The sequence below is a fragment of the Penicilliopsis zonata genome, assembly GCF_001890105.1.
Source record: "Penicilliopsis zonata CBS 506.65 unplaced genomic scaffold ASPZOscaffold_19, whole genome shotgun sequence".
NCBI classification, from domain to species: domain Eukaryota; kingdom Fungi; phylum Ascomycota; class Eurotiomycetes; order Eurotiales; family Aspergillaceae; genus Penicilliopsis; species Penicilliopsis zonata.
The window spans coordinates 126484-154305 of record NW_019208927.1 but is presented as its reverse complement, the minus strand read 5'-3'; the positions used below and the strand labels follow the sequence as shown (position 1 = coordinate 154305).

The window sequence follows — 27822 nt, the reverse complement described above, 5'->3', positions numbered from 1 at the left end:
TCAACATCCCCCCGAACCTTTCTCCCAGCATTCCACGCCGCACCAATTCTTCTCCCTGCCCTCCATCTCAGCGGATCGATGGCCGTTGGGCCCTGCTCTTCCTCTGGTCGACTCGGAGACTGACTGTTTCCTGCCAGCCTACGCGCACTCCCCCTAAAGAATCCTCCTCCCAGGACCGAGTCGTCGCGCCACGTCAGCCTCTCGAGACGTTCGCCGGTGTGCCCTACGGTGCCTCTCGGGCTCTGAAGATCCTTGGATCTGCCCTGATCGATTTGAGAAATCACACTGCTACGACGCCCTGTGATTCACCAGAGCAGAACGTTCAGCCATGGTGGGAATGGAGGAGCTCGAGATCCACAGCAAGGTAGGTAACAAAAGGGGCCCAGCTCGCTCCTCCTCCGCCCAGGCCTGTGTCTACTTCTGCTTGCGTGCTGATTCGGAACCCAAATAAACAATCTAGTCGTATCTCGTCCGTTGGATCCATGTCAAGCCCGAGCATACCATCTCCTGGAGCATCCAGCCGCATCGCAGATCGCTGAACTTTGGCGTCTTCAAGCATCCCGGCCATTCCGCCCTCAGCGTCCCCGCGACCGACGAGACGGCCAACACGAATCCGAATGCCGTGGCAAATACCAATCCCAATAATAACCCCAATAACCCCAATGCGGGCGTCTCTACGGCCGTCGAGAAGCTGACGGGGATCGGTCTCAAGCCCATCAAGTGGATTGGAAGGTGTGAGGCCGACAAGATCACCACCGGCACCCTCGACGTCTCGGTCCACGATGGCGGCAACTACGCTCTCGTCTTCGATAATACCTTCTCCAAGACCACCGGGAAGATGGTCACCTTTGTCCTGTTGACATATCCGACCGCCGTTCCGCCGCAGTCCGGCCATGCCTCGCGCCATGCTCCTGGCGTCGCGGCGGCGGCGGCGGCGGCGACCACCGTCGATCTACCTAGCCTGCACTCCAACCTCCAGGATGGAGGCTCGACGGAATCCTTAAGACAAGCTCGGAATTGGGGGCGGTCAGCGTCCGGGACGCATTTGAAGCAGCAACAACAACAACAACAACAACAACAACAACAACAACAGCAGCCACCGCCGCCGCAACCCTTGCCCAGGAGTAAGAGCAGCTTGGACTCGTCGTCGACAGTGGCGGCCATGGCCGTGGCCCCGGTGCATACGGGTATACTCCACAAGCGGCGACGGAAGAAACATCAAGGATGGGCGCGCCGGTTCTTCTCGCTCGACTTCACCTCCTCCACGCTGTCGTACTACCACGACCGGAACTCGGCGGCGTTGCGCGGCGCGATCCCGCTCTCCCTCGCCGCCGTCGCGACTAACGACAAGACGCGCGAGATCTCCATTGACTCGGGTGCCGAGATCTGGCATCTGCGTGCCCACAATGACAATGACTTCCAGTTGTGGAAGCGTGCCCTCGAGAAGGCCTCGTCTCACTCCCTGGCTGACACTGTGAGGCCGACGGACCTGCCGTCGCTCATTCGTATTCCCACCCAGCGCATGGCCACCGTCAGCCCAGAGGAGGAGCGCGAGTGGACCCGCGTCGAGAGTCTCGTCAGTTTCATCTCTGGCTCCAGAGATGCCGTCCGTCGCCTCGCCCAGAATACTGACCCGAAGTACTTCACCCCGCCAACGGCCGTGTTCAATGACCACCAACGCGGCCGCGCCCGTTCGCCTAGCCCGCATAACCATAGCCACCATCACCCTCCTCCTCCACCGACGCCCATCGAGGCCAATGGTGATGACTCGCAGTCCCAGTCACACTTATCGCAATCCCAGCAGCACCAACGACGCGAGCGCCGCCCGTCGTTTTGGCGTCGCAAGTCAAATGCCGCGGCTTACCCGGTCACCCTCAAACCGTTGGTTACGTCGCAGCTAGCCGTGCCGAGTCCTGCAGTGGCAGCAGCGATAGCGACCCCGACGGCGACCTCGACGGCGGCAGCAGCAGATGTCGCCTCGCTCGCCGGAGACCGCAAGCCCGCCAGTCTTGCCAGCCATACCGCTGATTCACCGCCGGACGAGATGCATGGCCATCTCATGGCCGTGTTGCGCGATCTCGACCACGTCGTGGCCGAATTTTCTAACCTCATCGCCGAAAGCAAATATCGACGGCACCCGCCGCAGTTGACCGTGTCGTCACGCCGAAGTATCGAGTCGGACCTGTCCCAGGAGTTCTTCGATGCTACGGATGGCGGTGGTCAGAGCCCCTTCCTGACGATTCACGGCGATAGCGACGATGAAGCTGGGCAGAGAGGCGATAGAGCGGTAGATGCAGCGGCGGCGACAAGAACAACGTCGGCAGCAACTGCAGCAAGTAAAGAAGAGGAAGACGACGACGACGACGACGAAGAAGAAGAAGTAGAGGAGGAAATTGCTGATGACGACGCATCATCATCGGCAGATAGTTTGGATGGCGAGACGGCCAACGGGGGAACAGGGCCGCTGCGTCCCCGCTCGGCCTCGTTGTTCCCTGTGAAACCAAAGGCTCTGGCACCTCTGCCCCTGGACCCGGTTCGCCGCCGGGCGACCATCACAGCGCCGACGGTCATGCCGCCGAGTCTTATCGGGTTTCTGCGCAAAAATGTGGGCAAAGACCTGTCCCAGGTCACGATGCCTGTCTCGGCCAACGAGCCACTGTCGTTGCTGCAGCGGGCGGCGGAGGTGCTCGAGTACTCAACGCTGTTGGACCAGGCGGCGGCTATCCCTGTTGGTAGTGGTGGTAGTGGTAGCCACAGCGGTCTGGAGCGACTGCTCTATGTGACTGCGTTTGCGGTGTCGTCTCTGTCTGCGGGCCGGGTGCGCGAGCGGGCGATCCGCAAGCCGTTCAACCCGATGCTGGGGGAGACGTTTGAGCTGGTACGCGAGGACCGCGGGTTCCGCTTCGTCGCAGAGAAGGTGTCGCACCGCCCCGTGCAGCTGGCGTACCAGGCGGACAGCAAGGAATGGAGCCTGTCGCAGTCGCCGCTGCCGGCGCAGAAATTTTGGGGCAAGTCGGCGGAGATCACGACGGAGGGGAAAGTACGGCTGAGCCTGCACGGGAGCGGCGAACGGTTCAGCTGGTCGGTGGCGACGCAGTTCCTGCGCAACATCATCGCGGGGGAGAAGTACGTGGAGCCGACGGGGGAGATGGTGGTGTTTAGCGAGACGACGGGGCTCAAGACCGTCACGGCCTTCAAGGCGGGCGGGATGTTCTCCGGACGCAGCGAGGAGGTGACCACCCGCGCGTTTGACTCGACGGGCCAGGAGCTGCCGCTGGGCATGACAGGGACGTGGACAACGGCTCTGACCATGACCAAGAATGGCAACCCGACCAATATCACCATGTGGACGGCGGGCCCGCTGGTGCCACACGCCCCCAAGCACTACGGCCTGACGACGTTTGCCGCCACTCTGAACGAGGTGACGACCATCGAGCAGCATCGACTACCCCCGACGGACTCGCGGCTGCGGCCTGACCAGCGCGCCCTGGAGGACGGCGATCTGGACCGCGCCGAGGCCGTCAAGCTGCGCCTGGAGGAAGGGCAGCGCGCGCGCCGGCGCGACATGGAGGCCGCGGGCACGAGCTGGACGCCGCGCTGGTTCAGTCGCGCGGACAGCGCCACCGTCGGCTGTGATGAGGTTGCCTGGCGCCTGAAGACGGGCAAGGATGGATACTGGGAGGAACGGGGCCGGGGGGTGTGGACGGGTGTTGTTCCTGTTTTTCAATAGTATATAAGATAACCAATACATAGAATCTTCACTTCATAGTATATTAATCTAGTATACTATCTATTAACTTTCGACTGTATTAGCTATCTACTATCTAGTATGTTAAATATTGTATTCAACGACTCAAGTCAACAACACACTCATCATTCATTATTTTCTCATAACTAGGAGTAACTAGATTATACATATATACATATGTAGTTTAAGGGTGTATACATATAAGTATACCTGTTTCTAGACGGCCGTCTCGTTCGTACTCGGGCGATTCGCCGTCGCCGCCGCTTGAGCCTCCTGTCCCTGTTTGTTGGCGGCAGTCCAGTCGTTCATGCGGACGGCGACGACCTTATCACGGGCGACCTTGCGCATGTAGCGGGTCCAAAGGATGAAGAGCAGACCGGCGGCGAGAGCAGCACCGACAACACTACCCACGACGATACCTGCGATCTGGCCGCCGGAGAGGCCGGATTTGGCCTTGGCGGTAGCGGTAGCGGTGGCTGTTGTGGTGGTCGTGGCGGTGGTCGTGGTTGTCTCGGAGACGTTGAAGCAGTACGGGTCAGCGTCCGAAGCAGAGTACGTGGCGTACACGATATCGGCGCACGCGTAGTAGGTGTGGTTGGTGGTGCTCTCGAAGGCGGCGACGTATCTCAGCTGGATGGTCGCGTTCGAGCCTGCCGTCACCGTTGAGGGGGGGTTGGAGATGGAGTAGCATTCATGGCCGGGCTCGACTTCTGGGATATCAGTTCCGGGGATGAGAGTCGTAAAGTCGGAGTTGCTGGTGGGGTCTGTAGTTATATATATTAGTATAACCCATATCTCATATAGTATTCTATATATATATATATATATGTATATATATATATGTATATATATATATGATGATAAGATCTTACTGTCAGAGTAGGCAATGGCGATTCTGACGTCGTAGGCCTCATCTTGCATAACAATCGACACGGCACCGTTCGCTAGGAGTATTGTTAGCATACACACACTTTCTAAGATACTATATAGTATACGTACTCAGAGGGAACGTGGTACGAGTGGTGACGCCCGCGTTGGAACCACAAGGAGCCGTTGTGTCCACAGAAGCACCCCAGGTACGGTCGGTGGGCCACAGGAAGGCGGCAGCGCCCATGCTTGTGTCTACGTCTGCAGCGAAGACATTGAGGCACAGGCTAGCCAGAGCCAAGAGCGTAGAGCGATACATGATAGGCTTAGAAAACGCGACAAGGAAGAGGAGAAAGGGGGAGATGGGGAAGGAGGAAGGGGGGAGGAGTTTGAAGAGGACTGCTTGTTTGACCTTGAGGATTTCGTGAATACGAGAGCGACAACGTCGGCTTTTTAAACTTTTCCTGTCAAGCACAGGGCCGCTAGGCGTGTTCGATTTGATAACCAACGGGATCTCACCGGAGCGGAAAAGAAAGCAAAAATCAACTTCCAGATGGGGGGGGGGGGGAAAGAAAACCCGGCAGGAATCCGACGGTCGATGCTACCACGTGAAAGAAGAAAAAGGTGGCGTGGACAAGGGATGATCCTGTCGGAGTGGTTCGCAGCCTGCTGGATGGATGCCAGTGAGGTAGTATCGTAATAGTGCCACTGGGCAGACCACATAGTTAGTGTGCCCTCATAAGAGTCCGTATTAAGGGCTCCATAAAGAGCTCCATTTCCTGCGGTGCAAGTTCGGATCAGATTAGATGATTTAGATGATTGAGATGATTGATAAGATTAGATAGGTGGGGGGCTCCGCTCAGCCATTGGCTGTTGCCCATGCTAGCGTGGGTTTAGTGGCTGAATTGCGGTGGAGTCTGCCCAGGCTGGAATGGCTCCATAACAAGCAAATTTCTCACGGACCCTGCCCACGGCGCCTCTCCAAGACCCTGCCACTGCTTAGGTAGCTATTCCCCGTAGAGGTGCGGCCGAAAGAGAGAGGGGTAAAGTGTCGGCCGATTTCGAGTTGAGAAAGACGAGCTTTCCTTTGCTCTTTCTTCCCTTGGGTTGCCTTCTTTTCTTTCTTCCTATTCTTTCATTCATTCTTTTTTTTTTGCTTCGTTTCTGATCTTAGTAGTAGTTAGCTAAGACGTCGGCTATGAAAGTTGGAAATGGGCCAAGCTTTGGCCAACCTTTTCCCTCCGACTTCGCCGTAACTAGCTCCTGTAGGCGCTGCACAGCGCGACTAGAAAGCAGACGCTACGGTTAGCGTGGGAGACCTCCCATGGCACCTCCGGCCATCCATGGCCATCCAGCTTCTAAAAACTTGCATTCTTTGTATGCGCGATTAAACACGGAAGATGCTTGGCGGACAAGCTGGGTTGGTGGTCCAGGAACGGCGGACTGGTAAACGGAGTCATAAAGCCACAGACTATATGCTCCGGTGGAGACGGCACGGCAAGATTGAGCGAGAACCGTCGTATTCAGTGGCCACACTCGGAACATCCTAGCCGTCAGGAAGTCACTGCTGCGCATAGCTTAAAAAGGGCTGTTGTATCCTGCCGAAAGAGAGGAGGTCATCGATCCATCCATCTGTTCAATTGTATAAGAAGACAAGGTTTAAAACCCTTCCGTCCGTCGATCCTTTTTTCTTTTTTCCAAGACAATCTTTCCTCTCTGGACAATCGTTCAAATCAATAACCAATCTCCCCTGCCAAGATGTTCCGTCTTTTCTCTCTCGCGGCGCTGATCGCTGTCTTCATCTCCTCCGCCCTGGCCGTGCGTTTCCCCGGCCGCTCGGCTCTTCTCCACAAGCGTGAGGACATTGCTCCCGGCAGCCCTCTGTATGAGTGCCATTTGGACTGTGGTATGTCTCTCTCTCCCTCTCCCTCTCTCTTTCCCTTTCATCGTCTTCTCTTCAAATGTTCTTTCCTAATATTCTTAGGCGAGGTTATCCTCATGTCCGAGGACTCCGGATATTGCGACAACTCCAACTTCACCACCTACCTGACCGGCTGCCTTGACTGCGCCGTCTCTGAGGGTATCTGGCAGTACTACGGCTCCGAGGTCAAGGCTGCTGCCGAGGCCTGCGGTGACGATGACACGCCCGTTTCCTCCTCCGCCGCTGCCTCCGCCACTGCCACTGCCACCGGCACTGCTGCCACTGCTGCCACTGCCACCGCTACCGGTGCCTCCACTGCCACTGCTGTATGTGATCTTCTTTTTTTTTTTTTTCCGCCTGTCGTATATGACCTTCAACCGTATGATCGATGTATGCTCATTGTATGCTTGTTGAACAGTCCGGCGCCTCCGCTTCTTCCACCTCTACCTCCACCAGCGGCGCTTCTGGCCTCAAGCAGAATGCCGTCCTGGTTGCCCTGACGGGAGCCTTCGTGTGGGCTCTGTCCGCATAAATCCATCTCCTATCCTGAAACCCTCGGGGCTGAAGAAAACGATGGAGCTTGTGTCGTCATGAACAGATGCCAACTTCCATCCGTTGGATTGTACTAGTATTATCCTTTTTCCCCAAAGTTTGAATTTGTACAGGGGTCAATCCCGAAAGACATTCATTTCAAACCACCAGGAAAAGTCGATCGCAGAGTCTCAAGGCATCTGCTCTGCCCGTCTGTTAATTTAATTCTTTCCCCTCCCCCAACCCAACCCAAGATAGGAATAGTGATCGATCGTCATATAATTCAAACCAAATATATTTATTATACCGTCTCATGATTCGTAGTGTCCATTTGTATTGTCCATAACATAATATAATTTCTGTAATGCCTTCCAAAACTACCGAGTTTCAAGTGTGTTCATGTTCAAATTTCATCATCAGAATGGTCGTGCACTGCCCACCGGCGCGCATTGAGTTTCGACTTGGTCGACTTGCGAGCAGCCGAGCGGTGGGATTGGGGCGTCATGCGGACCATGACGGGGAGACTGTCGAGAACGGCCCGGTTACCCTGGTAGTAATGCTCGGCAAACCCGCCCTGCAGGATGCGACGGAGCGAGTTGAGATGGATCCATTTCCACCACCGGTCGATGTTCATCACCCCGTCCCGCCCGATCTTCACCTTGAGCTTGCTGCCGTAGTGCCGGTGCGTGTCGTGGTTGAGCGCCGTGTTATACATCGGGCCGCGCCGCGGGTTCTCCACCGTCGTGAGGATGGACGTGAAATTTGTGTGCAAGGTTTTCTTGTCCCGCTTGCTGATGCGTTTGTTGTGGATCGTGGACAGCGTCTGCAGCTGCCGTTGCAGTTCCGGCGTGTTGTGATACGGATTGTATCGCTTGATAAGCTTGTTGGAGCGTTGGACACTGCCGCCACCGCTCATCGAAACGAACGACGGCTCCTCTTCTTCACTGTCCGCTCCATCTCCATCTCCATCTTCTTCTTCGTCCTCGTCGTCATCGTCGTCTTCCCGCGGCGTATAGCTCTTTTCGTACAGTAAAGCGATATTCTCACCCGCCGCAATCTGCACAGCAGAGTCGTTACTGTCAAGCTGGTCAATGAAGATCTGGATCGCTTCTTCGCTTTCCTCCTCCATGTCCTCAATCTCGGTCGCCATGAGTCCCCATTCCTGGAGGGCAGCGGTCACACATTCTGCATTATCGGGCGCGTCGATGGATTGGCCGTCCGATGCGATAATGTCCAGGAAGAAGGTCATCTGCTCGGCGATGCTGTCTTCGCCAGCGCCACCGAGGAGCGTGCACACGCTCAGGCAATGGATGGCTGCAGTCTTCACAACGGTAGATGTCGAATCGCGAATCGCTCGCGTTACCACCGGCTCGACATTCTCGTAGATAGTGCTGTCAGCCGCGGTGATTGTAAGGAGTTCCAGTGCCCGCAACGCCAGGGTGGTTTCGCGCACACTCGACTCAAACTTGATGCTTTTACAGAAAGCTCCAACCAGCTCTCCAACGTACGTTCGGATCTCCTCCTCCACATAGTGGAACTTGGCCAGCCGGACGAAGGCCGCAAAGGCTTCTTCTCGGCCCTGGATGCTGCTTCGCTTGCGATCCAGAATCTCTTGAATTCGGTCACCCAGCTCTTCGGGCCAGTCGCTATTATCTTGCTCAGGGTTATCGGCAAGATCTTGATCATCAAGCGAGGCAATACTATATCTCAAATGATTAGCATCATTATTTCTCTCATATTATTGTTTTTCCAAGTTTTTCTTTTCCATTTTCAAGCGGTGACGTAATCGCCAAAACCTCACCAATGGAAAAAAAAAGGACCAAAAAAATCAAGCAGCAATACAGAATTCCACTCACCTCCAGGCAGTATCATCACTCAAGTCGGCGGCGTCCTCATCATCCGATGCATGTCTGCTGGCGTTGCGAGAGGATTGTCTTGAGTTCTGAACGGAGCTCGCACGAGAGGTCGCACGGGAGGCTTCGCGGGAGGCCGCTTTGCGAGAAACGGTTTTGCCGCTCTCGAGGACTTGTCGACGCAAGTCCGGCATCATGAACAGCCTGTATCAAGAACCCAGGCGGAGATGTTATAAAGACGGTTCTTGTCGACTTCCCTCAGCAAAGGAGAAAATTTTTAGTAAAGGCGATTCAGAGGTGGGGTATAATCGGCACTAGGTAGCAGGTTCTAGGTACTCTGTAGTAACTAGCAGATAAGATCTTTGATTGATAGTTGGAGTATAAGTTGGCAGACAACTCAGACGCAGTTGGCTATCCTATGGGTATGGAGGTTTTGGAAATATCCTTCTTATTGAGATCAAGAACATAATCAGTCGATAAGGGAAGATACATGGGAAAGATATCCTGAAGGAGAGAGAGAGAGAGAGAGAGACTCGACCGGACTGGGGGAAATGGAAGCCTGAACTTTGTTCGTCCAAAATACATCATTCGGACGCTCCAGTGGGGGCGGTGAAGCTGGCGCCTGACAAATCCATTGGACCAGAGCCGTTGCTGCCTTATCTACACGTGACCATATATTGGTGCCTGATAAGGCATCAAATATAGTATGATCATACCATATTTCATGGTATGACTGGAGCCTACTGATAGGTACCTAGGGTAAGGAGGAGAGAGAAAAGGGTATCTTCCATTCATTTCTTTTAGAATATCATCACCTCCGCTGCAGAACCAAATCGAGGATTTTCTTCGCCTGGGTTCCTTCGAGGTATTCCCGGCCTTCTCTCCTCCGTTCATCCACGTCCTCATCCTCGTCCGTCATCTCCAGGTCTATTTGTAGACTTGCTTCGTAGGCTGTTGTGACCGTTTCCTCGTCCACGGGAACCCCGCCCTGAACGAGGACCCGGATACACTGCGCCAGCCGTGCGATTTCTCGACGAGTCTGGGGGCCAATCTCGTCATTCTGACTCGAGTAGATCGAACTGGAAACCATCTCCTCCATGCGGGTGATCGAGACACTCTCCGTGGTCGACGAGGCAGCGGCGGAGCCGTCTGCGTGCTTATGGATCCAAATGTACCCGTTCACTCCCAGAATGATATCTACATCACCGCCGCCGTTGGCTGTCGGGAGGGTGAACACCTGTCTGCGCGATCGGACGACACCCGTCGCACCGGCCGAAGATGCCGAACCTGCGCCCCCCTTGACAGTCGAGCTGGAGGCGCCGCTGCCCCCTGTGCCGGCCACGGCGAGAAACACGCCGTTCCGTAGTTTTCCGTATTTCAGCGACCGAGTATGTAACGACGCTGCCCCGTCAGAGTGTACGCTCTGCACCTCGGCGACGACCAAATCGCCTTCGCTGAAGAATGTGCGGATCTGGAGCTCGTCTGCACTGGTTCTGCGCCGCAGGATTCCTCCAGGCAGGTTGATCGCTGACAAGGGAAGTTGGGCCAGCAGCGGAGCCGCCACATCCACTTTCCACCGTCGGGACTGGACCTCGACGATGCGGCCGACTACAAGATCGCCGATCTCGGGGGTGTAGCGGGCTCGGATGGGATGCACTGAAAGCAGCTTGTTGGTCTTGTGGACAGTACCAGCAACCGTAGCAATGATAGACGTCGAGAGTGGGTTCGTGAAAGTTCCATGGCCTCTGTTTTTTTTTTAAAAAAAAAAAGGTGGGTTAGGGTGAGCGAGACTGGGCAAACCGCTCTAGAAGAAAGAATACGAACCTCATCCATTGCGGATCATCAGTCACCAATTCTCCTGGAGTGACGATTCCCGCTCCAATTTTTCCGTCGCCAAACAGACGAGGCTTCTTGTTCGGTTGTGATGTAAGCTCGACGCCGCCGTCAGAATCAATCGACATGGAATCGGCGTCAGAATAGCCACGAGACGCATCGACATCCTCCACAACGGGAGGAAGAATAGTAATCGCCATATCCTCTTGGACAAAGACCAGGTAAGTCGTAAACCAGGTCTGCTCTTGTTCCTTTTTTTTTTTTTTTTCGCAGTCTCAGAATCCAGACCAAGTCAAACTTCTTGTTCACAGAAAGCGGCGGATTTCGATGCTTGGAAAGCAAACAGAACAAACAGGCTGCTTGCGCTAATCCTATCCCGGTCATTGCTGTTCAACCACATAGTTAGTAGGTACCTAGGTACTCATAGTACATATTACAGTGATCTGAAACGTGGTCGAGTCTTATTTCTTTACTTATTCGATGTCTCCGAGTCGTAGTATCACATAGGTTGGCTTTTGTTGAAATATTGATTCCGCCACTAACCAGTAATCAAACCCGGAGGATGTGGAAGATCTTTCAAGTTCAGAGAGTCCTTAGCGGTCAAAAAACAGTGAAGAGAATAAACTAGTAATAGATTTAAAGTGAATTAAGCATTTTCAAATAAAGTAATAAACAGTGAAATTCTCATGCCCCCGCGCCTGTGGATTTTTTGGAAGGACGTTTGGCAGTAGAGCCTGCGTCGTCCTTCTTCTTTCGGCTCCGACTGCTACCTCCCTTTGGTCTATACCCCGTATCATCATCACGCTTGCGTTTACCTTTGGGTGTAGGCCCGACTTCGAGAAGAATGCCGTCTTCGTCATAGACGTCCTCCTCTTTGCGAGCTTGCGTCGAAGCGCGCTTCGAGGAGCGGAGGTTCGAAGGGCGAGGGCCGGACTTCTCTGATGCGACTTCATTCTCGTTAAAAGACAGATGACTTTGGTTCCTTCGCAGCCAGTTGTGCACCGAAACAGGGTTTCGCAAAGCAATCTCTCGTTCCCGCTCAGCAGGAGTGGGCTTATCAGAGACCCGGGCAAGTTGCCGAACCGCCAACTCATCCCCTAGCCCTGCGTCGATATTCAGACAATATTCGGTCTCATGTTCAGGAGTGAGGTAGCCGAGATTGTGCTCCAGCTCGTCGTCGGTGCGATTGGCCTCTGTCTGTAGACTCGTGTGAGGGATCTTTGACAGGGTGTGGTACTGCATTGCCGGCGCAAACTCCTTCGAAAGTCGTAGGGTATCCAAGCGCATGTCGTTTGACAGTGGAAACTGTTCTTTGGGAGACGGCAGGTGGTTTGAGTCCGCAGAAGCACTGAGATCGTATCGCAAGCTGGGCGCTATCTGGAGGCTTTCATTGAACTCGAGAAGTACTTCCAATAGCTGACTGTAGCAGCAGAAGAGACAAATCAGTAAGCATTGTTCATTTTTCATTTTTTTTTTTTGGTCTTTCCAACATTTTCCACATACTCGTTTTGCTCCTGGATCCTTTTGGAGATCTCCTGGATCCGAGATTCTTCGCGAATCAGGGTGCTATTCTCTCCCATTTCAAGTTCAAACTTGATCTTCATTTTCGCAAACTTCTTCCTAAAGAATCTCTGTCAGTCCTGCGATCTTTTTGTCTGGCAGTGTCGCCTACTTGAATGACTTGTATGACTGTTTAGTAGGGGCAGCTGCTGGTCGCATATCCGGTAAGCTCCCAGCAACGGATTGCACCTCGTCTGCCTCCGGGTTCATAATGCCGAACTTAGAATGGATAGCCTTTGCAATATTCGACACTTCTCGGCCAAACCACCAGTGAAAGGCTGAATTCTTTGTAGCTGAGAAAGGATTGGAGAAGCTTGCTGTCAAGCATTGTCGACCTTGCCCTGTGCTGCCAAGCCGGGGGCGGACTGCGTCTGCGGTAGATACAGCCGGCCGTAAAAAGTTTCCCTCATGTGGAAGAACTTCTGCACTGTGGGCTGTCGCTGGAATCATATGAAGTACTATCGACATATCAATTATTTTTTTTTTGAATCGAATCCATACAGCGAAGATGGCAAGTGCTACTGAAAGCGCCCAAAAAAAGCGAAAGCTGCAGGATGGCCCCGAGATTGAAATCGACGTATCTGCGCCCGAGCCTCCGTCAAAGAAAGCGCTGCGCAAGGCCAAAAAGAAGGGAGCAGAAACACCTGCCGATGCTTCCTCTGAAGAGAAGACAGAGGTTGCTGCAACTGAAGCGAAGCCTGCAAAGGAAACACGATCAGACTACGGCATCTGGATTGGAAACCTCCCGTTCACTACGAACAAAGATGATATACGCAAATTCTTCACGAGCAATTGCTCGTTCTCCGACGCTACCATAACTCGAATCCATCTCCCCAAGGGCGCTGCGAGGAATAATGTCACTCAGAACAGAGGATTCGCTTATGTCGACTTTGCGACCAGCAAAGCGCTGAAGGAGGCCATGGGTCTCAGCGAGCAGCTCATTCTCGGCCGCCGGGTCCTCATCAAAGATGCAAAGAACTTCGAGGGAAGACCGGAGAAGTCGCAGGAAGAGGGCAAATCCGCCGCCGCATCGAACTCCGGCAACCCTCCGTCGAAACGTATCTTTGTCGGCAATCTTGGCTTTGACGCCACCAAGGAACTCATCGAAGAACACTTTGCAACATGCGGCACCGTTTCCAACGTGCACGTTGCCACATTCCAAGACACGGGAAAGTGCAAGGGCTACGCCTGGGTTGAGTTTGAGGATCTCGCCGCCGCCGAGGCGGCTGTGAGGGGGTTCATGATGGTCAACGAAGACGACGAAGACGAAGATGAAGCGGACGACGCTAGTTCTGATGAGAAGGAGAAATCGCGGAAACCGAAGAAACCGAGACAAAGGCGGGTCTGGGTCAATCAACTTCTCGGTCGACGGATGAGAATGGAGTTTGCCGAAGACGCGACGACACGATACAAGAAGCGATTTGGAAAGGAAGGAGAGGGAAGGAAGAACGATACCGCTGATATCACCGAGGTCGAAAACGGCGAGCACCAAGACTCTCAACCGGTCAGACAACGGAAGCCCAAGCCAGCAGTCGAGGATAACTCGCGATACTCCAAGGAGACCGTGCAAAGACTCAGCGGTGCGATCATCGCGGCCAAGGGACAGAAGACCACATTTGATTGATGTTTTTTTTTCTCCATGCTATTTCCTCCCTCTACCCATTGTATAAATATAAACCAGTAGTTACTGAAGCTTGCATATTATGGGCTGTGAGATACCTTCCTTGGGCAATTGACCGTAGTCTGTAATCTACAAACACGAGGCTCCTTTCTGAGTTTCCAGGTATTGTCGGGATAATATTGATTTTTTCGTCTCCAGCGTCCGAGAATATCCGTTGCAGCACCTGCCACCCTGTAAAAAGGCCGGTAGATATCACCGTGCGATAATAATATCCTGTTGAATCAAGCGTGAGGGATAATAATAGACCTGAGCCCAGCCAGAATCCGGTGTTTTGGGTGCCTTCGAGGGCGAGGTGGCGCTAAGCCCGATTGGGCCGTTTGACATCGTGAGAGATGTCATGGCTCATGCTCAGAACCCATCAAGACCACTCCCCCACGACGTTCCACCACCACACGGTCTCTCCGGCGCCCCCTGTCTGCTTCGCTGAGGTGCATCTACCATCGAACCCGGCTGCTTGATTTTTAGACTTTGGCCAGAGCGGGAAAGTGTCGCTATCCGCTTGTTTTCCTCGAGGGTCGCCGTTTTTCCGCCTCCAATCCTTGCAAGCAGTTTGTACGCCCGCGGCAGGTTGATTATTGTCGGTGCCTCGCACCAGTCCTCCCAACCCCCCAAAGTCGGGAAGCGTCAAAACTAGGCGTTCCTGTGTCAGCTTCTCTCCGATTTTGGATCAAATGGCTCCCTCCCATCGACGAAACATTGGCGCCAGCCGGCGGAAGCGAAGGGACGAAGAAGGCGAAGATGAGGGCTCGGTGAATGGAGAACTGGAGGATGACTCACTGAGTGAAGGATCGGTCGGAACCCACCAGGACGAAGACGATGACGATGACGATGCGGATGGAGAAGTCAGCAACGGGAGCGAAGATGAAGCTGCTCCTGGTTCCGGCCAAGCGGGCTACAAGAACAATGGCACAGCCCATGCAGGAGTGCGGGACACGGCCCAACAGGGCGACAATAAGGCTGTCCCCGCAAAGAAGGGGCCTTCCACACAAGCCATATCGGATACCGAGACGATGATGAATGGGTTAAAGATTTCTGAACACACGAGTGATACGGCCGAGGTGCATTATGACGAGCTGGAAGGGTCTGACCGACAGACTGCTTCTGCAGAACCCAAGCGTGAGACATTTGCGGAAAAGAAGCGCCGCGAAAATGAGAAATACGTCAAGGAGCGGGATGAAAATCCAGCCTTTGTGCCAACGCGAGGAAGCTTCTTTCTACACGACAAACGTTCAACGGACCCTGGCTCCAACGGCCACCGACCGTTCAACAAGTCAAAGACAAGACCATACGGACTCATCGTTGACGGGAACGTACGAAAGTATGTCACCTCATTTTCCAGGAAGGCCTCTTTGGGGAGAAACTGGCGGGATTGCTAACACTAGGGACAGGAATCCACCCAAATCAGATGCTAGTGAAGGACAGTGGACTCATGACCTTCATGACACCGTTGCTGGGGACGACCGATTTCCTTCCAAGTCTCCCGTCGTGTCTTCTACCGGCTCCCTCTCCGGTCTCTCCAAGCCCGTCCCGACCGCTCCTCGTTCTTCACCTCCCAACCGCTCATTTTCCACAACGGTGTTGATTGGAAATGTGCCTGTTGTGGTTTCCCTGCCAGGCATGGCCAACCCTATTCCCTTCCCTGCCGTTCCTAAAAGACAATACACCCGTCTGCCCCAGCATCGGCCACCTTTACGGCGAGACAAACCGGTTCGGATTTCCTTGCCTGGCCAACAGCCCAGGTATATCTATCCTTCAACCGAACGTTCGTTCATCTTCATCCCTCGGGCATTGCGTCCCAACCAGCAGGGATTCCGTGGCCGGGGACGTGGTGGCTTCTATAGCGGACGGCGCTCGAGTTTCTACGCGAACAGTGCCTACTCAGCCAGCGTCACCATGAGTCGGAGATCGTCGCTGGGCATGCCCACGCCTCAGGAGGGATTCCCTTCGCCGGCGGGCTCGGTCATGTCCAGGCAAACCGTGGTCACGACGGAGAATGGCAAACCAGTCGTCCGTCTTCCACCCCCCAGACCCCTTGGAGGCATTGTACCCCCAGGCCCGGTCAATGCGCCTGTTGTGGCAGGAATCCCGCCTCCACTTCCTGCTGCCGCCCCTGTCCCATTCGCTCAACCCCAACCACAATACCCACCCTATCGGGAAAGCCGCCCCGCGATGATTCCCATGCACCAACCTCGCCCCCAGAAGGCCGTGTCTGTTGCTGACATCGAGACTCCGGCAAATCTGGGGTTCAACCCCCCGCAGCCTCAACAGGAACAGCCGTTCCACCAACAAGTCCCGATGTCTGTCAACGGCCCAGTCTATGGTCATGACGCACCTGCTTCGCTGCAGGGGCCTCCTTCTAGCCAGGTTTCCGTGACGCCTCTGTCGCATATTCCCGACCGAGCTGTCCACGCCCAGCCGTTTCAACCCTACGGTTTCCAGCAGCCTCAGGGATTCTATCCGCCTTCCTTCCCTTCTGGTTCGATGTATTACCCCCTGCCCGGCACTGAATACTCGCCCTATACCCATACGGCTGCCGGTCCGGGAGCCTCTGTCCCCCCCCCATTTGCACCTCCGGGCCAGCAGGTGCCGTATGTGGTGCCTGGTCCACCGCCCGCCGAGCAGGCTTCGCAGGCCGGCACGGTGGCACACGAGGCTGGCGGCACTGTCTATTATTATGATGCTTCTCAGATGTACGGCAACCCGTCCTTCACCATGTCTGCCTCGGGACCCGGCGGAGTTGTCGGTATGGGTGGCATGATGACACCTCCTGGGACTACCTACTATTATCCTCAACCGCAGGGTGTCTTTTACTCGGCTCAGTAGATGATCATCTACCCCTATTTATTGGTTTTCGCTTTTCTTTCATCCATTCCATTCCCTGTTCTGCTCTTCATCTTTTCGAATCTCCCTGTGTTTGTGCATTACGCTTGCCGAGATTTACGATTTCGCCATCTATGGCAGTTTTTTCTCTTTTACCTTCATCCGATACTCATGCTATCCACTTTGATTTGAAGCCTTGCCTTTTCTATTTGTCTTCTTTGTGCTTTTCGTCTTGTCTGCTATTAGATCAGGCCCCTTTTCTTTTTTCTTTTTTCTTTACTTCTTTTTTTTTCCTTTCGCTTCTCCCTCCTTCCCTTTCTGATTCTTTTCCTTTCCTTTTACTTTTTTTTTCTCAACTTTTCTTTGCTTCTTTCTTTCTTTTTTCTCGATGCCTTTTAGCGGTCGTCATCCTCTTCATCTATTGTCATCCTGCAATTCCTGCAGGTGCCGCGTATTCGACTGGGATCTACCCTCATTCTGATTGATGTTCAGCCATGCTTGTTCTGACTCCTGATGATGATGATGATGATACTCGTCGATCTCTACGGACCTTGAAGAGGCCTTCGCGGTGCAAACTTCATCCCTTCTCCCTCCCCCCATCTTTTCCCCCTGTCTCCCAACTTTGTCGTGGTTTATTCCTGGTTGATGATTTTCGTTTGGCTGTTCCTCGCCCTTCTTTCGACTAGCAGCGTGGTTTGTGAGGTGTGCATGCGAGGTAAACTAAAAGTAGTTGAATGATTCCATTTCATGAGCACTCATGCTATGTAATGAAATTGGTCGAGGTAATTACCGAGTACCTATTAGTAGCTATAGCTATACCTACCTAGGTACCTCTTATGTAGTAACTTCCTAAGTACTTTCTACCTACTGCACTGTACTCGTAATACTGCAGTATACGGGGATACGATGGTCACGGGACCGCTAACCCGGAATGGCAACTTGAGGACCAGGCAGCTTCCGTTCAAGGCAAGGCAGCCAATCAGCACCCACCCTCCGCCTCACCGCCCTTGCCGGATGCAGATGACCATGGTTGACCTCACAGGCTCTCAGCAGGCAGTCAATCGCCCTGCCTCGTCCCACGGGCCTGCGACCTCATCCTCCTCCCCTCCTCCTCCTCCTCCTCCTTCTCTTTCCATCCTCCCTTTCTTTTCCCACCCTTCCGTCATCTCCATCTATCCATCTACCCATCACTACGACTGCTTGCTGATCCTTTTCTCTTGGTGTCGGTTATCGACTCCGGTTGTGGTTCGGCGGTGTGCTCATTCCCATCTTCCCTTATCTCTCTCAGCCGTCTTACTACTTACTCCCTCTCTCTCTCTACGCGGTTGCCTCGCCCCTGTTCCCCAGCTCTCTTCGCCCCCCCCATCAACAGCCATGGCGTCCTACAGCCCCAAGACAACTCCCGTTGGGCCAGATACTATAATCACCATCAAGGTGCTCTACAATGACAGCACTCGACGCTTCAAGCTCCCTCTGAGGGATCTGGGGGCTCGTGTCTTCCCCGAGAAGGTATGTCTCCACTCTAGGTCCGACCGGGGGCTCTCTCCTTTTAGGTGCAACCCTTGTGTACCATGACATGTGTTCCCCTACGGTTTAAATTGGCCGATGTTGCATGTTATTTGTTGACTGTCATTTAATTCGATTCATTGTCTCGCATTGAACAGCTAATCTGACGGTGGGAATAGCTCCGCCAGCTTCTCGGCATTCCGGCGGATGAAAACGTCATCCTTGAACGCTATTCCGACAGCGCCGCTTCCTACATCCAGCTGGACAGCGAGAACCTCGCGGTTTACAAACAACTTTACCGGGCGGCCAAGGCCAAATTGAAGCTTCGAATTAAGGTTGTCGACGTCGTTGCCTCAGAACCCACCGAGGCAGCAGCCCCGTCTCCGGTGCTAGAGAGTGCGGGTGAGCAGACCGACTCCCCCCGCCCGAGCTATCTCGATACCGTTTTGAGCGCTCCGCTCCCCACAGTGGAAACCGAGGAGGCTTCCACACCTTCTGCCGGCATGGTCCCCGAGGTGGTCATGGACGTCGGTGCTGCCAGCTTGACCGGCGAGACCGCCCAGTGGACCGTCGAGGACTCGGCGTCTACCCCGTCTCGCTACAGAGACTTTGTCTACAGCCAGAATGACCTCGGCTGTCAGGTGCCCTCTCATTCTTCGTCTGCCGGAGTATTCTGCATCGAGTGCAACAACTGCGGTCGGTCCATTCCTAACGAACACTATCACTGCAGCAAGTGCGAGGACGGCGACTACGACCTGTGCCTGCAGTGCGTTGAGGCAGGCATATATTGCCAGGGTCCCGATCATTGGTTGATCAAGCGATTTGTCAAAGACGGCACGATCACCAACAGTGTCACCGAGACTGTTCCCCCTCGTAAGGTCTCTGCCAACGAAGAGGCGGTCAAGCCCACCGATCCTCCCCTCCCCGAGGAGGCTCCAGAGAAGACACCGGAGACTCCATCCGATACGTCCGCCTCCACTGCGAATGCGGAGGCTCGTATCTGCAACACGTGTCTCAAAGGTAAGCATCCTTATATTAAGATCCGCACCAAGGTTGATGATGATGATGATGATGATGATGTTTTTTTTTTAATCTGACTTATTTCCACACAGAGTTTGAGGAGGCCAAGATGGTCACTTGCAGTGACTGTGAAGACTATGATCTATGCATGACCTGCTTGCTCAGGGATGCACATGGCCACCATCCCGCCCATACCTTCACGCTTCTTCGTGACCGTAAATTCTGTCTCAAGAGTCTGGTCAAGTCTCGCTGTGCCCCGGGACGCCACCACCAGCATGCAGCCATCTGTGATGGCTGTGACAAGGTGAGCTTTTTTTTTTACTATTTTTCACTATGGGACAATTGAACTCAGGCTAAAATCTCCTACCTAGCGTATCATTGGTGTCCGCCACAAATGTCTGGCGTGCCCGGACTGGGACTATTGCGCAGAGTGCGTGTTGACTGCTTCCGAGAGTCACCCACTTCACCGGTTTGTGCCGATCTATGATGCTATCGCGGAACCGGCCCATCACCATGAAGTTCACTACGGTGTTTTCTGTGATGGTCCTCTCTGCAAGAGCAAGCCCTCCGCCGGCTATATCACCGGTGTGCGTTATAAGTGCGCCGTGTGCAACGACACCGATTTCTGCGCCAGCTGCGAGGCGCTGCCCACCAACACTCACAACCGCACACATCCCCTGATCAAGTTCAAGACTCCCGTGCGAAACGTAACCGTCGACACCCTCGATGTCAACCCTCGCAATGGGGCCGCCATGAATCTGGGAGACCGTGTCCAGAAGTCCGCGTCCACCCAGGCTAGTGCCCCGATTGAGCTTGTCGGCCACTCGGCCACGATTGTTGAGAAGCAGGTGGAGGAGGAAGTAAAAGAGGAAGAAGAAGAAGAAGAAGAGACCCCCCAACCTGAAGAGCAGCTGGAGTTGGCTGTGGAACCTACTCCTGCAGTTGAAGAGACGAAGTCTGCTGTGTCTCTTCCCCCCCGGGACACTGATTACCAGGCCTTCTATATCCGTGACACTGTCGAGGATGGCACCAAGATGCCACCGGACCATGTCTTCGAACAAACGTGGACCCTGTACAACCCGGGCCCTCTTTCGTGGCCTGCTGGCAGCGATGTCCGCTTTGTTGGTGGAGACTCAATGTTCAATGTCGACACCAACCACCCATCGAGTGTTGATTCTATCAACGCGGCGATGCAAAGCAACAAGCTGCCCGGTGCTATCGCTCCCGGTATGTCTGCAGACTTCACCGTGACCCTCCGGACCCCCAGTCGCCAAGGTGCGGCCATTTCCTATTGGCGTATGAAGCTCCCCAATGGCACTCCGTTCGGTCACCGATTGTGGTGCGACGTTCAGGTGCGGGAGGAAGAGGAGGAGGATACCACGGCGCCCGAGGCTAAGCCTGAGGAAGCCTCCTCCAATGCCGATGAGTCTTCCGAGCAGAGTGGAAGCACGATGATCTTCCCCACGTTGGATAAAGAGTCCCCTGTCACCAGTACGCACGAAGCCATGACTGCCGCCCCCCCTGCCCCGTCTCTGTCCAACGCCTCGGAGCGGGATGTCCTCGAAGACGTCGAAAGCCTGACACTTGAAGACGATGATACCGATGCTGGCTTCTTGACGGACGAAGAGTACGACATCCTCGATGCCAGTGACCATGAATTCCTGGATGCTCGGCAGGCGCAATAAGTAACCCTGTCATCCCTGGCACGGCGATCAAGACCATTGTGAAAAAAAAAAAAATAAAAAAAATAAAGCAAAGATTGGGGGACGAGAAAAAGTGTGTCGACAAGCAGGGACTGAGAGAGTCGGTAACAACAAGCGGTTTCCATCGTCCCAGTGTCGGTCGAGCTCTCTTGTCGATGCAGGTTCAACGACAGTAGGGTATTATCATTTTTTCTTTTTCTTTTACGCATCTTGTGCTTAACACCAGAAATCTATTTCCCAAGCAATGTTTCTCTCTGGTTCTTATTATCTGTTCCTGTCTCTTTATGCTCATGTCTATTTTGGGGACTCTTAATCAATCAATTTGTTCGTATTATCTATCCATGTCGAGGAGGTAATATAAAACTTCCTCTATCGTTCTCTCTACCTAGGTAGTTGGTTATTTACCTTGGTTCGGCATTCTCTACCATGGCATGTGATACAACTGTACCAATGTAGACTTGATCTGCCTCGCACCACTTTACTCAGAACTTTCTCAACTTGTCTCATCTATCCATGCTGAAGCTTCTCACAATGAAAAGCGTAACAAGCCTGGCTATAGTTGCCCTTGTGCTCGCAACAGCCTGCATCCCCATACATCATCGATTGACCGTTGCCGGGGTATTCAGGCATCCACGCCGCGCAGCAGTCTCCAACCTCGTGAGAATCGCAGACACAGTGCACTGCGAAGACCTGCACTTCTACGAGCCTGCGAATCTGCTGTTCACGGCGTGCGAGGATATCAAGACGACGCGGTTCAAGTGGTTTCCCCCGCTGGCGATCTTTGATGAACCGCTCACTGCGCGGGGGTCGATTCACGTCATCGAGCCGGAGGCGAGTATTTTCTTTACCCCCCTTTTTTTTTTATTTTCTTCTTACTGGTTCGTGATAGTCTAAAGAATCTACCCGGCTGGAGTTTGAGAACTTCTCCGGCCCGTTCTCGACTCATGGGATAGATGTGATTGCCGACCCAGACAGGGAAGAGGCGGTGTATATCTTTGCGGTCAACCATCAGGCGAACGCAGAGACGGAGGAGGGGATTCCCAAGGCGAGCTCGCAGATCGAGCTGTTCCATCATGTTCTCGGGACGACGAGGGTGCGACATGTGCGCTCGATGCGGCACGAGTCCATCACGACACCCAACGATATCTATGCGTGGACCCCTTCGTCCTTCCTGGTGACGAACGATCATTTCTATCGTGACGGAGCGATGCGAACAGTTGAGGACGTGGTGACGGCCTGTCGGTGGACGAACATCATCCACGTCCAGATCGAGGAGATGCATTCTCTCGACGCTACGGGTGGGATCCGCGCCACGGAAGCTTTGAGGGGTTTACACAACAACAACGGGCTGGGCCATGGAGCGGGCGATGAGGAAGTATTGGTCTCTGATTCAGGCGGGGGTGTCTTTTACCGGGCAGTTCTTGAGAAACCAGAAACCAGTACGACAGGCGTACGGATCCGCCTTGTCGAAAGCATACGCATGGACTCGAGCATCGATAACCCGACGTACTATCGCGATCCATACGGGACAAATGCAAGCGGATACATCCTAGCAGGCCTGAGTCGGTCGGTCGATCTCGCACGCTCAAGCAGGGACCCTTCCGCCACGGAGCCCGTGATGGTGTGGTATCTGCGGCGAGGAGATGCAGGCTGGGACAAGCATCTGATCTTCGAAGACGATGGGTCCACCATTCGCTCGGCAGCTACGGCGGTGCTTGTTCCCAGAGCAGGAGCAGTGGATGGTCGTCAGGCATGGCTTTTCGTCACGGGCTTTCTTTCCGAGAGCATTGTCGCTGTTTCGGTGGACCTTCTTTAGGATAGTATGCTTGCATAAACTAGGTACTACTCAAGCAGACTTGGGAAAGATTGAAGACCTGTCTAGCTGCTAATAGTTCAATGCCTTGACAATCTCCTCGGTACCCAACACATCTGCAAACTCCCCCCGCAAGCTCGCCACGGAGACCGCATGTATCGTCTCGGCGTCGATCCCGTCTTTGGCCCATGTGGCCGTCGCGTCTGCCACGAGAACCACCCGGCCCTGGTCAACGACTACTTCCCGGCTGTTATGCGTCCCATCTGGGCGCACCTGCACCGGTTCCGTGAACCGGTCCACAACGCCCAGATTGGCCGCCATGCGCACCGTCGTCGACACGCAATGGTCGGTGGTCAGCCCCGCGAAGACGACCTGGCGGATCCCCCGCTCGCGGAGGTGCGCCTCGAGCCCCGTCCCAATGAAGGAGGAGTTGACGTGCTTCCAGAAGACGGCCTCGGAGCCGTCTGGCGCTGGTACCGCAAAGTCCAGTGGACGGATCCCTTGCTCTGGATGTGCTGGGTGCAGCGGGCTGGTCTCGGATAGAGACGAGTGGAAAACGTGAATAACCTCAAGCCGTGCGGAGGATGTTGCTGGCGTTGTTTTTATGGCTTTGCGGAAGGCCTCCAGCAGGGCTTGCAGGTTGGCTTCATACTGCGGGTTGGAGCGCTGCGTGCCCCAGTGCGTTGGATGGGAGAAGGCCGCTTGGTTGTCAATGAGCACAAGGGCAGTGGGGAATGAGAAGTCGATAGACATTGAGACAAATGTAGATGAAGGGATAATAACACATCTTGTAGGGACTCGAGATTCTTGTCGAGAAGATGTCCTGATTTGAATAATTCTATGACTCAATGGGTGCCTTGGTGCCTTGGTGCCTTACTAAGCCTGAGGCATAGTTCTGCCTGAGGATGCAATTCTTAATTTCACTTCACGCTCTTCCCCTGGTTTCTGGTGCTCCGTTCCCAGTTGTTTTCTAATTCTTTTCTAATCTCTAGGTTTAATGTTAATGCGCTAGATAAAATGTCTTCTGCTCTTCACGGCCGCTGCGCCGTCTTCGCTCGTTCATATACCAACGCCTTCGCTTCTTCGCCGACTCGACTCGCGGTAGCCCTCGAGGGCTTCATACCAAAGTCTGACTTTCGCAGGCACCTGTCTGCTACGTGCTACAGACAGCAGCAGACACGGCCACCATCCACATCCCTTCGATCAAAATCCCAACTCTCATCGCCGTCATCATCATCGTCGTCGTCGTCTTTCTCCGTCAGCAATGTCAATCCCCCGTCAAGCACATTACCGGCCGAGCTAGCCCTGCCAGAACCAGTGGCTTCGTCAGCTCCCCCGGCAGATAAGCTGAAGCGTTACGTCGCTCTCGGTCGAGCATACTATACCTTCTACAAGACCGGGTTGAAGAACGTGTACCAGAACTACCGGGCGTCGCTCCCCCAGCGCCGCAGCCTAGGACTCCCCGTCTTCCCTCCGACGTCTCCTCACTCCTCGCCAGAGTCCGTAAAGATTAGCCGGGCAGACTTCCAACTCGTCCGTCGCGCGGCGCACGACATGCGCCGCATGATCCCCTTCACGCTGGTCCTCATCGTGTGCGGCGAGTTCACCCCGCTGATCGTCCTCGCCCTCGGCGACGCCATCACCCCATTCACCTGCCGGATTCCCCGCCAGGTAGCCAAAACCACCCGCCAGCGAGGGGAGCGCAAACGTGCCGCCCTCGCAGACCATCAGGCCCGCACTGCCGGCTCGGTGACACCCCCCGGTCCAGGATCGGAGCAGGAGCTGGATCTCCTTGCCCGCCGGTTCGTCGATGAAGCTTGGATCGCCGCCGCGTCGGGGCCGGAGGTCCTCTGCGCGGCCTCCGTCTTCGGCCTTGTCGGCTCGCATCGTTCTTCTTCCTTCTCCCCTTCGCAGCTGTTTGTCCGTCATCGCTTGCGCCGCTACGCTCAGTACCTCGCTCTCGACGATCGGCTTATCCGCCAGGCTGGTGGGGTAGAAGGCATGACCGCCCAGGAGGTACGTATCGCTGTCGAAGAACGCGGCGGCGTAGGTGTCGCGGCGGAAGCGGAGGGTGCCCTTGCTGAAAGGGAGGAGAGAAGGTGGTTGGAGAGGTGGTTGAAGAAGTCTACCTTGTAATTGTACTATACCTATACATTTTCTGATATGAATTGTTTATATACTGCAGTCTGCACTATATCTGTAGTTATTGAATCGCTACTTTGTAAGCGATCAACTATTTACGCTAATATTTGGGATATCCGACATTTTCCAGACTTTCTAGACTTCAACCCCCTTGCCCACGGACCTGCTTCGCCCAACGCAATCCACACGAGTTACACAGATCGCGGTTCCCGGACGGCCCACGGCGCCATTCGGGCGTATTGCGCGTGCTGCACATGACGCAGCTCTTCTCCACGAGCAGCGAGGCCTTCTTGCGCTTCCGTTTGCGTCGCTGGTTGAGCAGGAAGTGCAGCTCGTCCGCCAGGGCTTTGTTCTTCTTCTCCAGGCCGCGCAGCTCGGCTTGCCAGCTGGATCCCCGGGTGGGCTTCAGCTCGGCGAATATGGTAGCTTCGTCGAGCGGGAGGAGCGATTGTAGACTTGATGCTGCTGCGTTGCCGGTATCGGGAACCGCGGTTGAGGACGACGAGGAGTCTTGTATCGGCTGGCTGACTGGTACGAGTGCTAGCGAGGTTGTTGTAGTGGGAGTAGGAGTAGTATTATTATTATTATTATCTGCTTCATTGTTACCTGCGGTGGTGGACTCTGCTGCAGCGGCAGGCACATTCGGTGCGTTAGATTTGATCAGCCGAACATGAGCGACGAGAAATATGGGTTTAGCGCCTTGGTCTGCGTCGCCGGGGTAGAATGTGGTCTGCGCGCGGAGCGAGTGGCCTTTCCGATGCTGCATCTCATGGGAGAAGCAGGCCTGGCGCCTGCTTCGGCACGTCTCCAGCGCCTGCATCATCTCCGGAACGGACTCGACATTGATCAGATCCTGGAAACTCTTGCCAACCAGGTCATCAGGTTGGCGGCCCAGGACAGGGCGGGCCTTGGAGGAGATGAAGAGGATCATGCCTGACAGGGAGATCTTGGCCCACAGGTCGTTTTCCTCGATCCGCTGGCCGCCAACGGCGGCAACCCGGTCGAGGCAGTAGACGGGCCGCTCGCGGCCGGCCAGCACCAGGTATCGTCTGCCGCGGTTTGGCTCGATGTGCCAGGACCCATGACTCTCAAACCACGTGTAGCCACTGTTCTTCTTGCGGACACGATACACGAAGCTGATCGGGGCCGTGGTGGTGCTGGCCTTTAGCTCGCGGACCACGGGGCCAATGTCGCTTGGGTGGCAGATGGTCGAGAGCGTCTTGTTCACCAGCTCGTGCACCTCGTACTCGAGGATCCGCGGACAGGACGGCGACAGATAGAGAAACTCAGTGTCAAAGGACAACACGTGGATGAGGTCGTCCGAGTTTTCCACAAGGATGCGGTCCATATAATGCCGCGGCAGCTCCGACCCAGCCACCCCAACCGTGTTGAGGATGGCCGACACCTCCTCAGGGCGGAAGTGCACGTTCAGATCCGGGTTCACTCGGTAGATATCTGCCGTCGGGACGACGTACGATGGAAGCTGCTCGCGCTGGTAGTTGATCACATATGTGCCATCTAATCGTTTCTTAGCAAGAGGATTGCAGATAAACGGGTGAAAACAGGTCATGGTCTCACATACCAGGATTCCGCCGGGTGACTGCGTCAGGTTTCTCGACCAAGTCCACCTGGAAGCCCACATAAAACTGGTACTCGTTGTCATTCCCGCGAATCGGGATCATGGTGATGAGATTCATAAACGGCTGGCCGCCCTTGCGGTAGTTAATCAGGCTGGCCTGGATTTCGCTTCGCTCGGTGATCGTATTCCTCAGGCGGAACGCTGTGTGGTCGTCGACGAATTTCCGCCTAGTTCCGGCTGGCACTTGGCCGTCTGGCCCCTGCAGGAAGCGGCAGTTTCGGCCGACGATTTCATCTTTGGTGTAGCCCGTTAAACGTTCGAAAGCATCTGAAACGTACACGATGGGATGGTCATCCTTGGTAATATCGCACAGAACAAAGGCACATGATAAGTCGACAGCCCCGATATGGATTTTCGGATTCGACCTGGTAGCGACTTGAGCCTAGATAGCATGTTAATGTTTGAAAGATGTCTAGCAAACAGCAGACATGTCAAATACCAAAACGCCCATGATATCAAAACCACTGCTAGAATAAATGTTGGAAAAGGAAGACGTCTCGTTGGACGAGGGCAATCTCGATCGTGAGGAAGAATCGCCTATACCATCCACCATGTGTTTTAGAAAAAGAAAAGAAGAAGACGGCTCGGGTCTTATCATCTTTTTGGTTTTCCTACTTACCTCGAGTCGGTGCTGTCACCGGTGTCGTCATCGTCGTTGTCGGTCTTTTTGGTCGGATAGCCTTGGGCTGAGACACCCGCCGTGAGTCCGCAGGCGTGCTTGATGGTACGATAAGAGGTTGCGAGCGAGTTGTTGGGACATTTCCCACCTGCGACCTCTCCGACGGCTCTGCGGCCATGGCGTGCTTGTTGGCCCCCGACATTTCCACATTGACATTATGATGATGGTGATGATGATGATGATGTTGATGATGATTATGCTCTTGCTGCTGTTGCTGCTGCTGCTGTTGTTGTTGTTGCTGCTGCTGCGATGACGCAAAGGCGTTATGCATCTGCATTTGCGGGTTGAGCGCAGGGTATGCCGTCATGCGGCTCATACTCATGTGCTGGACTTCCACCGTGACTCCCGGGTTCATATTCCTATCGAGGTTCGGCGATGAGTCGTAGAAGATGTACGGATTACTAGGCACGGCGGACATGGGGATGGCGGCCCCGGACGCGGACAGGTGGTCATAGGCGGAGTACATGGGATTTGCCATCCGGCTGTCCATCTGGATTGCATCCATC

General features: G+C 54.4%; 12 protein-coding genes across 12 annotated transcripts; 7 read left to right on the top strand and 5 right to left on the bottom strand.

The window, feature by feature from the left end:
- The first annotated feature begins 3 nt into the window (after window positions 1-3).
- Window positions 4-3768, top strand: ASPZODRAFT_136230 (hypothetical protein). Its single transcript, XM_022724014.1, has 2 exons — window positions 4-364; window positions 461-3768. Exons 1-2 carry the CDS (start codon window positions 329-331, stop codon window positions 3728-3730), a joined length of 3306 nt encoding a protein of 1101 aa, XP_022577891.1. The 5' UTR covers window positions 4-328; the 3' UTR covers window positions 3731-3768.
- A 91-nt stretch (window positions 3769-3859) lies between these two features.
- On the bottom strand, window positions 3860-5185 carry ASPZODRAFT_169404 (hypothetical protein). The gene is made up of 3 exons (XM_022726892.1): window positions 4748-5185; window positions 4621-4692; window positions 3860-4512 (listed from the first exon to the last, which is right to left on the bottom strand). The coding sequence occupies exons 1-3, from the start codon at window positions 4932-4934 to the stop codon at window positions 3965-3967; spliced, it is 807 nt and encodes a 268-aa protein (XP_022577890.1). The 5' UTR covers window positions 4935-5185; the 3' UTR covers window positions 3860-3964.
- Window positions 5186-6373: 1188 nt separating this feature from the next.
- ASPZODRAFT_146094 (hypothetical protein) lies at window positions 6374-7068 on the top strand (the record flags this gene model as incomplete). Its single annotated transcript, XM_022725142.1, has 3 exons — window positions 6374-6521; window positions 6600-6862; window positions 6955-7068. The coding sequence occupies 3 exons, from the start codon at window positions 6374-6376 to the stop codon at window positions 7066-7068; spliced, it is 525 nt and encodes a 174-aa protein (XP_022577889.1).
- Window positions 7069-7272: 204 nt separating this feature from the next.
- ASPZODRAFT_927393 (hypothetical protein) lies at window positions 7273-9280 on the bottom strand. The gene is made up of 3 exons (XM_022730451.1): window positions 9189-9280; window positions 8924-9133; window positions 7273-8767 (listed from the first exon to the last, which is right to left on the bottom strand). The coding sequence occupies exons 2-3, from the start codon at window positions 9115-9117 to the stop codon at window positions 7471-7473; spliced, it is 1491 nt and encodes a 496-aa protein (XP_022577888.1). The 5' UTR covers window positions 9118-9133; window positions 9189-9280; the 3' UTR covers window positions 7273-7470.
- Window positions 9281-9693: 413 nt separating this feature from the next.
- ASPZODRAFT_161604 (hypothetical protein) lies at window positions 9694-12652 on the bottom strand. The gene is made up of 5 exons (XM_022726529.1): window positions 12426-12652; window positions 12257-12373; window positions 11473-12173; window positions 10745-10958; window positions 9694-10665 (listed from the first exon to the last, which is right to left on the bottom strand). The coding sequence occupies exons 1-5, from the start codon at window positions 12521-12523 to the stop codon at window positions 9732-9734; spliced, it is 2064 nt and encodes a 687-aa protein (XP_022577887.1). The 5' UTR covers window positions 12524-12652; the 3' UTR covers window positions 9694-9731.
- Window positions 12653-12728: 76 nt separating this feature from the next.
- On the top strand, window positions 12729-14397 carry ASPZODRAFT_28382 (hypothetical protein). The gene has a single exon (XM_022728132.1). The coding sequence runs from the start codon at window positions 12822-12824 to the stop codon at window positions 13935-13937; it is 1116 nt and encodes a 371-aa protein (XP_022577886.1). The 5' UTR covers window positions 12729-12821; the 3' UTR covers window positions 13938-14397.
- A 268-nt stretch (window positions 14398-14665) lies between these two features.
- Window positions 14666-16817, top strand: ASPZODRAFT_146089 (hypothetical protein; the record flags this gene model as incomplete). Its single annotated transcript, XM_022725141.1, has 2 exons — window positions 14666-15312; window positions 15383-16817. 2 exons carry the CDS (start codon window positions 14666-14668, stop codon window positions 16815-16817), a joined length of 2082 nt encoding a protein of 693 aa, XP_022577885.1.
- Window positions 16818-17976: 1159 nt separating this feature from the next.
- Window positions 17977-21068, top strand: ASPZODRAFT_136220 (hypothetical protein). Its single transcript, XM_022724013.1, has 4 exons — window positions 17977-18323; window positions 18500-19340; window positions 19433-19644; window positions 19712-21068. Exons 1-4 carry the CDS (start codon window positions 18189-18191, stop codon window positions 21023-21025), a joined length of 2502 nt encoding a protein of 833 aa, XP_022577884.1. The 5' UTR covers window positions 17977-18188; the 3' UTR covers window positions 21026-21068.
- A 506-nt stretch (window positions 21069-21574) lies between these two features.
- ASPZODRAFT_19459 (hypothetical protein) lies at window positions 21575-22859 on the top strand (the record flags this gene model as incomplete). The annotated part of the gene is made up of 2 exons (XM_022727405.1): window positions 21575-21878; window positions 21940-22859. The coding sequence occupies 2 exons, from the start codon at window positions 21575-21577 to the stop codon at window positions 22857-22859; spliced, it is 1224 nt and encodes a 407-aa protein (XP_022577883.1).
- Window positions 22860-22928: 69 nt separating this feature from the next.
- On the bottom strand, window positions 22929-23609 carry ASPZODRAFT_74422 (hypothetical protein; the record flags this gene model as incomplete). The annotated part of the gene is made up of 1 exon (XM_022729966.1): window positions 22929-23609. The coding sequence occupies one exon, from the start codon at window positions 23607-23609 to the stop codon at window positions 22929-22931; it is 681 nt and encodes a 226-aa protein (XP_022577882.1).
- Window positions 23610-24041: 432 nt separating this feature from the next.
- On the top strand, window positions 24042-24983 carry ASPZODRAFT_29571 (hypothetical protein; the record flags this gene model as incomplete). Its single annotated transcript, XM_022728188.1, has 1 exon — window positions 24042-24983. A coding segment is annotated over one exon (942 nt), but the record flags the coding sequence as incomplete, so codon positions are not given.
- Window positions 24984-25140: 157 nt separating this feature from the next.
- Window positions 25141-27190, bottom strand: ASPZODRAFT_74526 (hypothetical protein; the record flags this gene model as incomplete). The annotated part of the gene is made up of 4 exons (XM_022729973.1): window positions 25141-25508; window positions 25605-26516; window positions 26581-27019; window positions 27077-27190. The coding sequence occupies 4 exons, from the start codon at window positions 27188-27190 to the stop codon at window positions 25141-25143; spliced, it is 1833 nt and encodes a 610-aa protein (XP_022577880.1).
- Window positions 27191-27822: the final 632 nt, after the last annotated feature.

Bases quoted from the DNA above. Each gene is read 5' to 3' on its own strand.
- ASPZODRAFT_136220 (XM_022724013.1), top strand. From the start codon at position 18,189: ATGGCGTCCTACAGCCCCAAGACAACTCCCGTTGGGCCAGATACTATA. The intron at 18,324-18,499 runs GTATGTCTCCAC...CGGTGGGAATAG, and splicing joins CTCGTGTCTTCCCCGAGAAG to CTCCGCCAGCTTCTCGGCAT. The intron at 19,341-19,432 runs GTAAGCATCCTT...ATTTCCACACAG, and splicing joins CTGCAACACGTGTCTCAAAG to AGTTTGAGGAGGCCAAGATG.
- ASPZODRAFT_28382 (XM_022728132.1), top strand. From the start codon at position 12,822: ATGGCAAGTGCTACTGAAAGCGCCCAAAAAAAGCGAAAGCTGCAGGAT.
- ASPZODRAFT_161604 (XM_022726529.1), bottom strand. From the start codon at position 12,523: ATGAACCCGGAGGCAGACGAGGTGCAATCCGTTGCTGGGAGCTTACCG. The intron at 12,374-12,425 runs GTAGGCGACACT...GAGATTCTTTAG, and splicing joins CAGTCATACAAGTCATTCAA to GAAGAAGTTTGCGAAAATGA. The intron at 10,666-10,744 runs GTTCGTATTCTT...AAAAAAAAACAG, and splicing joins GATGATCCGCAATGGATGAG to AGGCCATGGAACTTTCACGA.
- ASPZODRAFT_169404 (XM_022726892.1), bottom strand. From the start codon at position 4,934: ATGTATCGCTCTACGCTCTTGGCTCTGGCTAGCCTGTGCCTCAATGTC. The intron at 4,693-4,747 runs GTACGTATACTA...CAATACTCCTAG, and splicing joins TCGTACCACGTTCCCTCTGA to CGAACGGTGCCGTGTCGATT. The intron at 4,513-4,620 runs GTAAGATCTTAT...ATATAACTACAG, and splicing joins CGCCATTGCCTACTCTGACA to ACCCCACCAGCAACTCCGAC.
- ASPZODRAFT_136230 (XM_022724014.1), top strand. From the start codon at position 329: ATGGTGGGAATGGAGGAGCTCGAGATCCACAGCAAG. The intron at 365-460 runs GTAGGTAACAAA...TAAACAATCTAG, and splicing joins AGCTCGAGATCCACAGCAAG to TCGTATCTCGTCCGTTGGAT.
- ASPZODRAFT_927393 (XM_022730451.1), bottom strand. From the start codon at position 9,117: ATGATGCCGGACTTGCGTCGACAAGTCCTCGAGAGCGGCAAAACCGTT. The intron at 8,768-8,923 runs GTGAGTGGAATT...TTTGAGATATAG, and splicing joins AGTGATGATACTGCCTGGAG to TATTGCCTCGCTTGATGATC.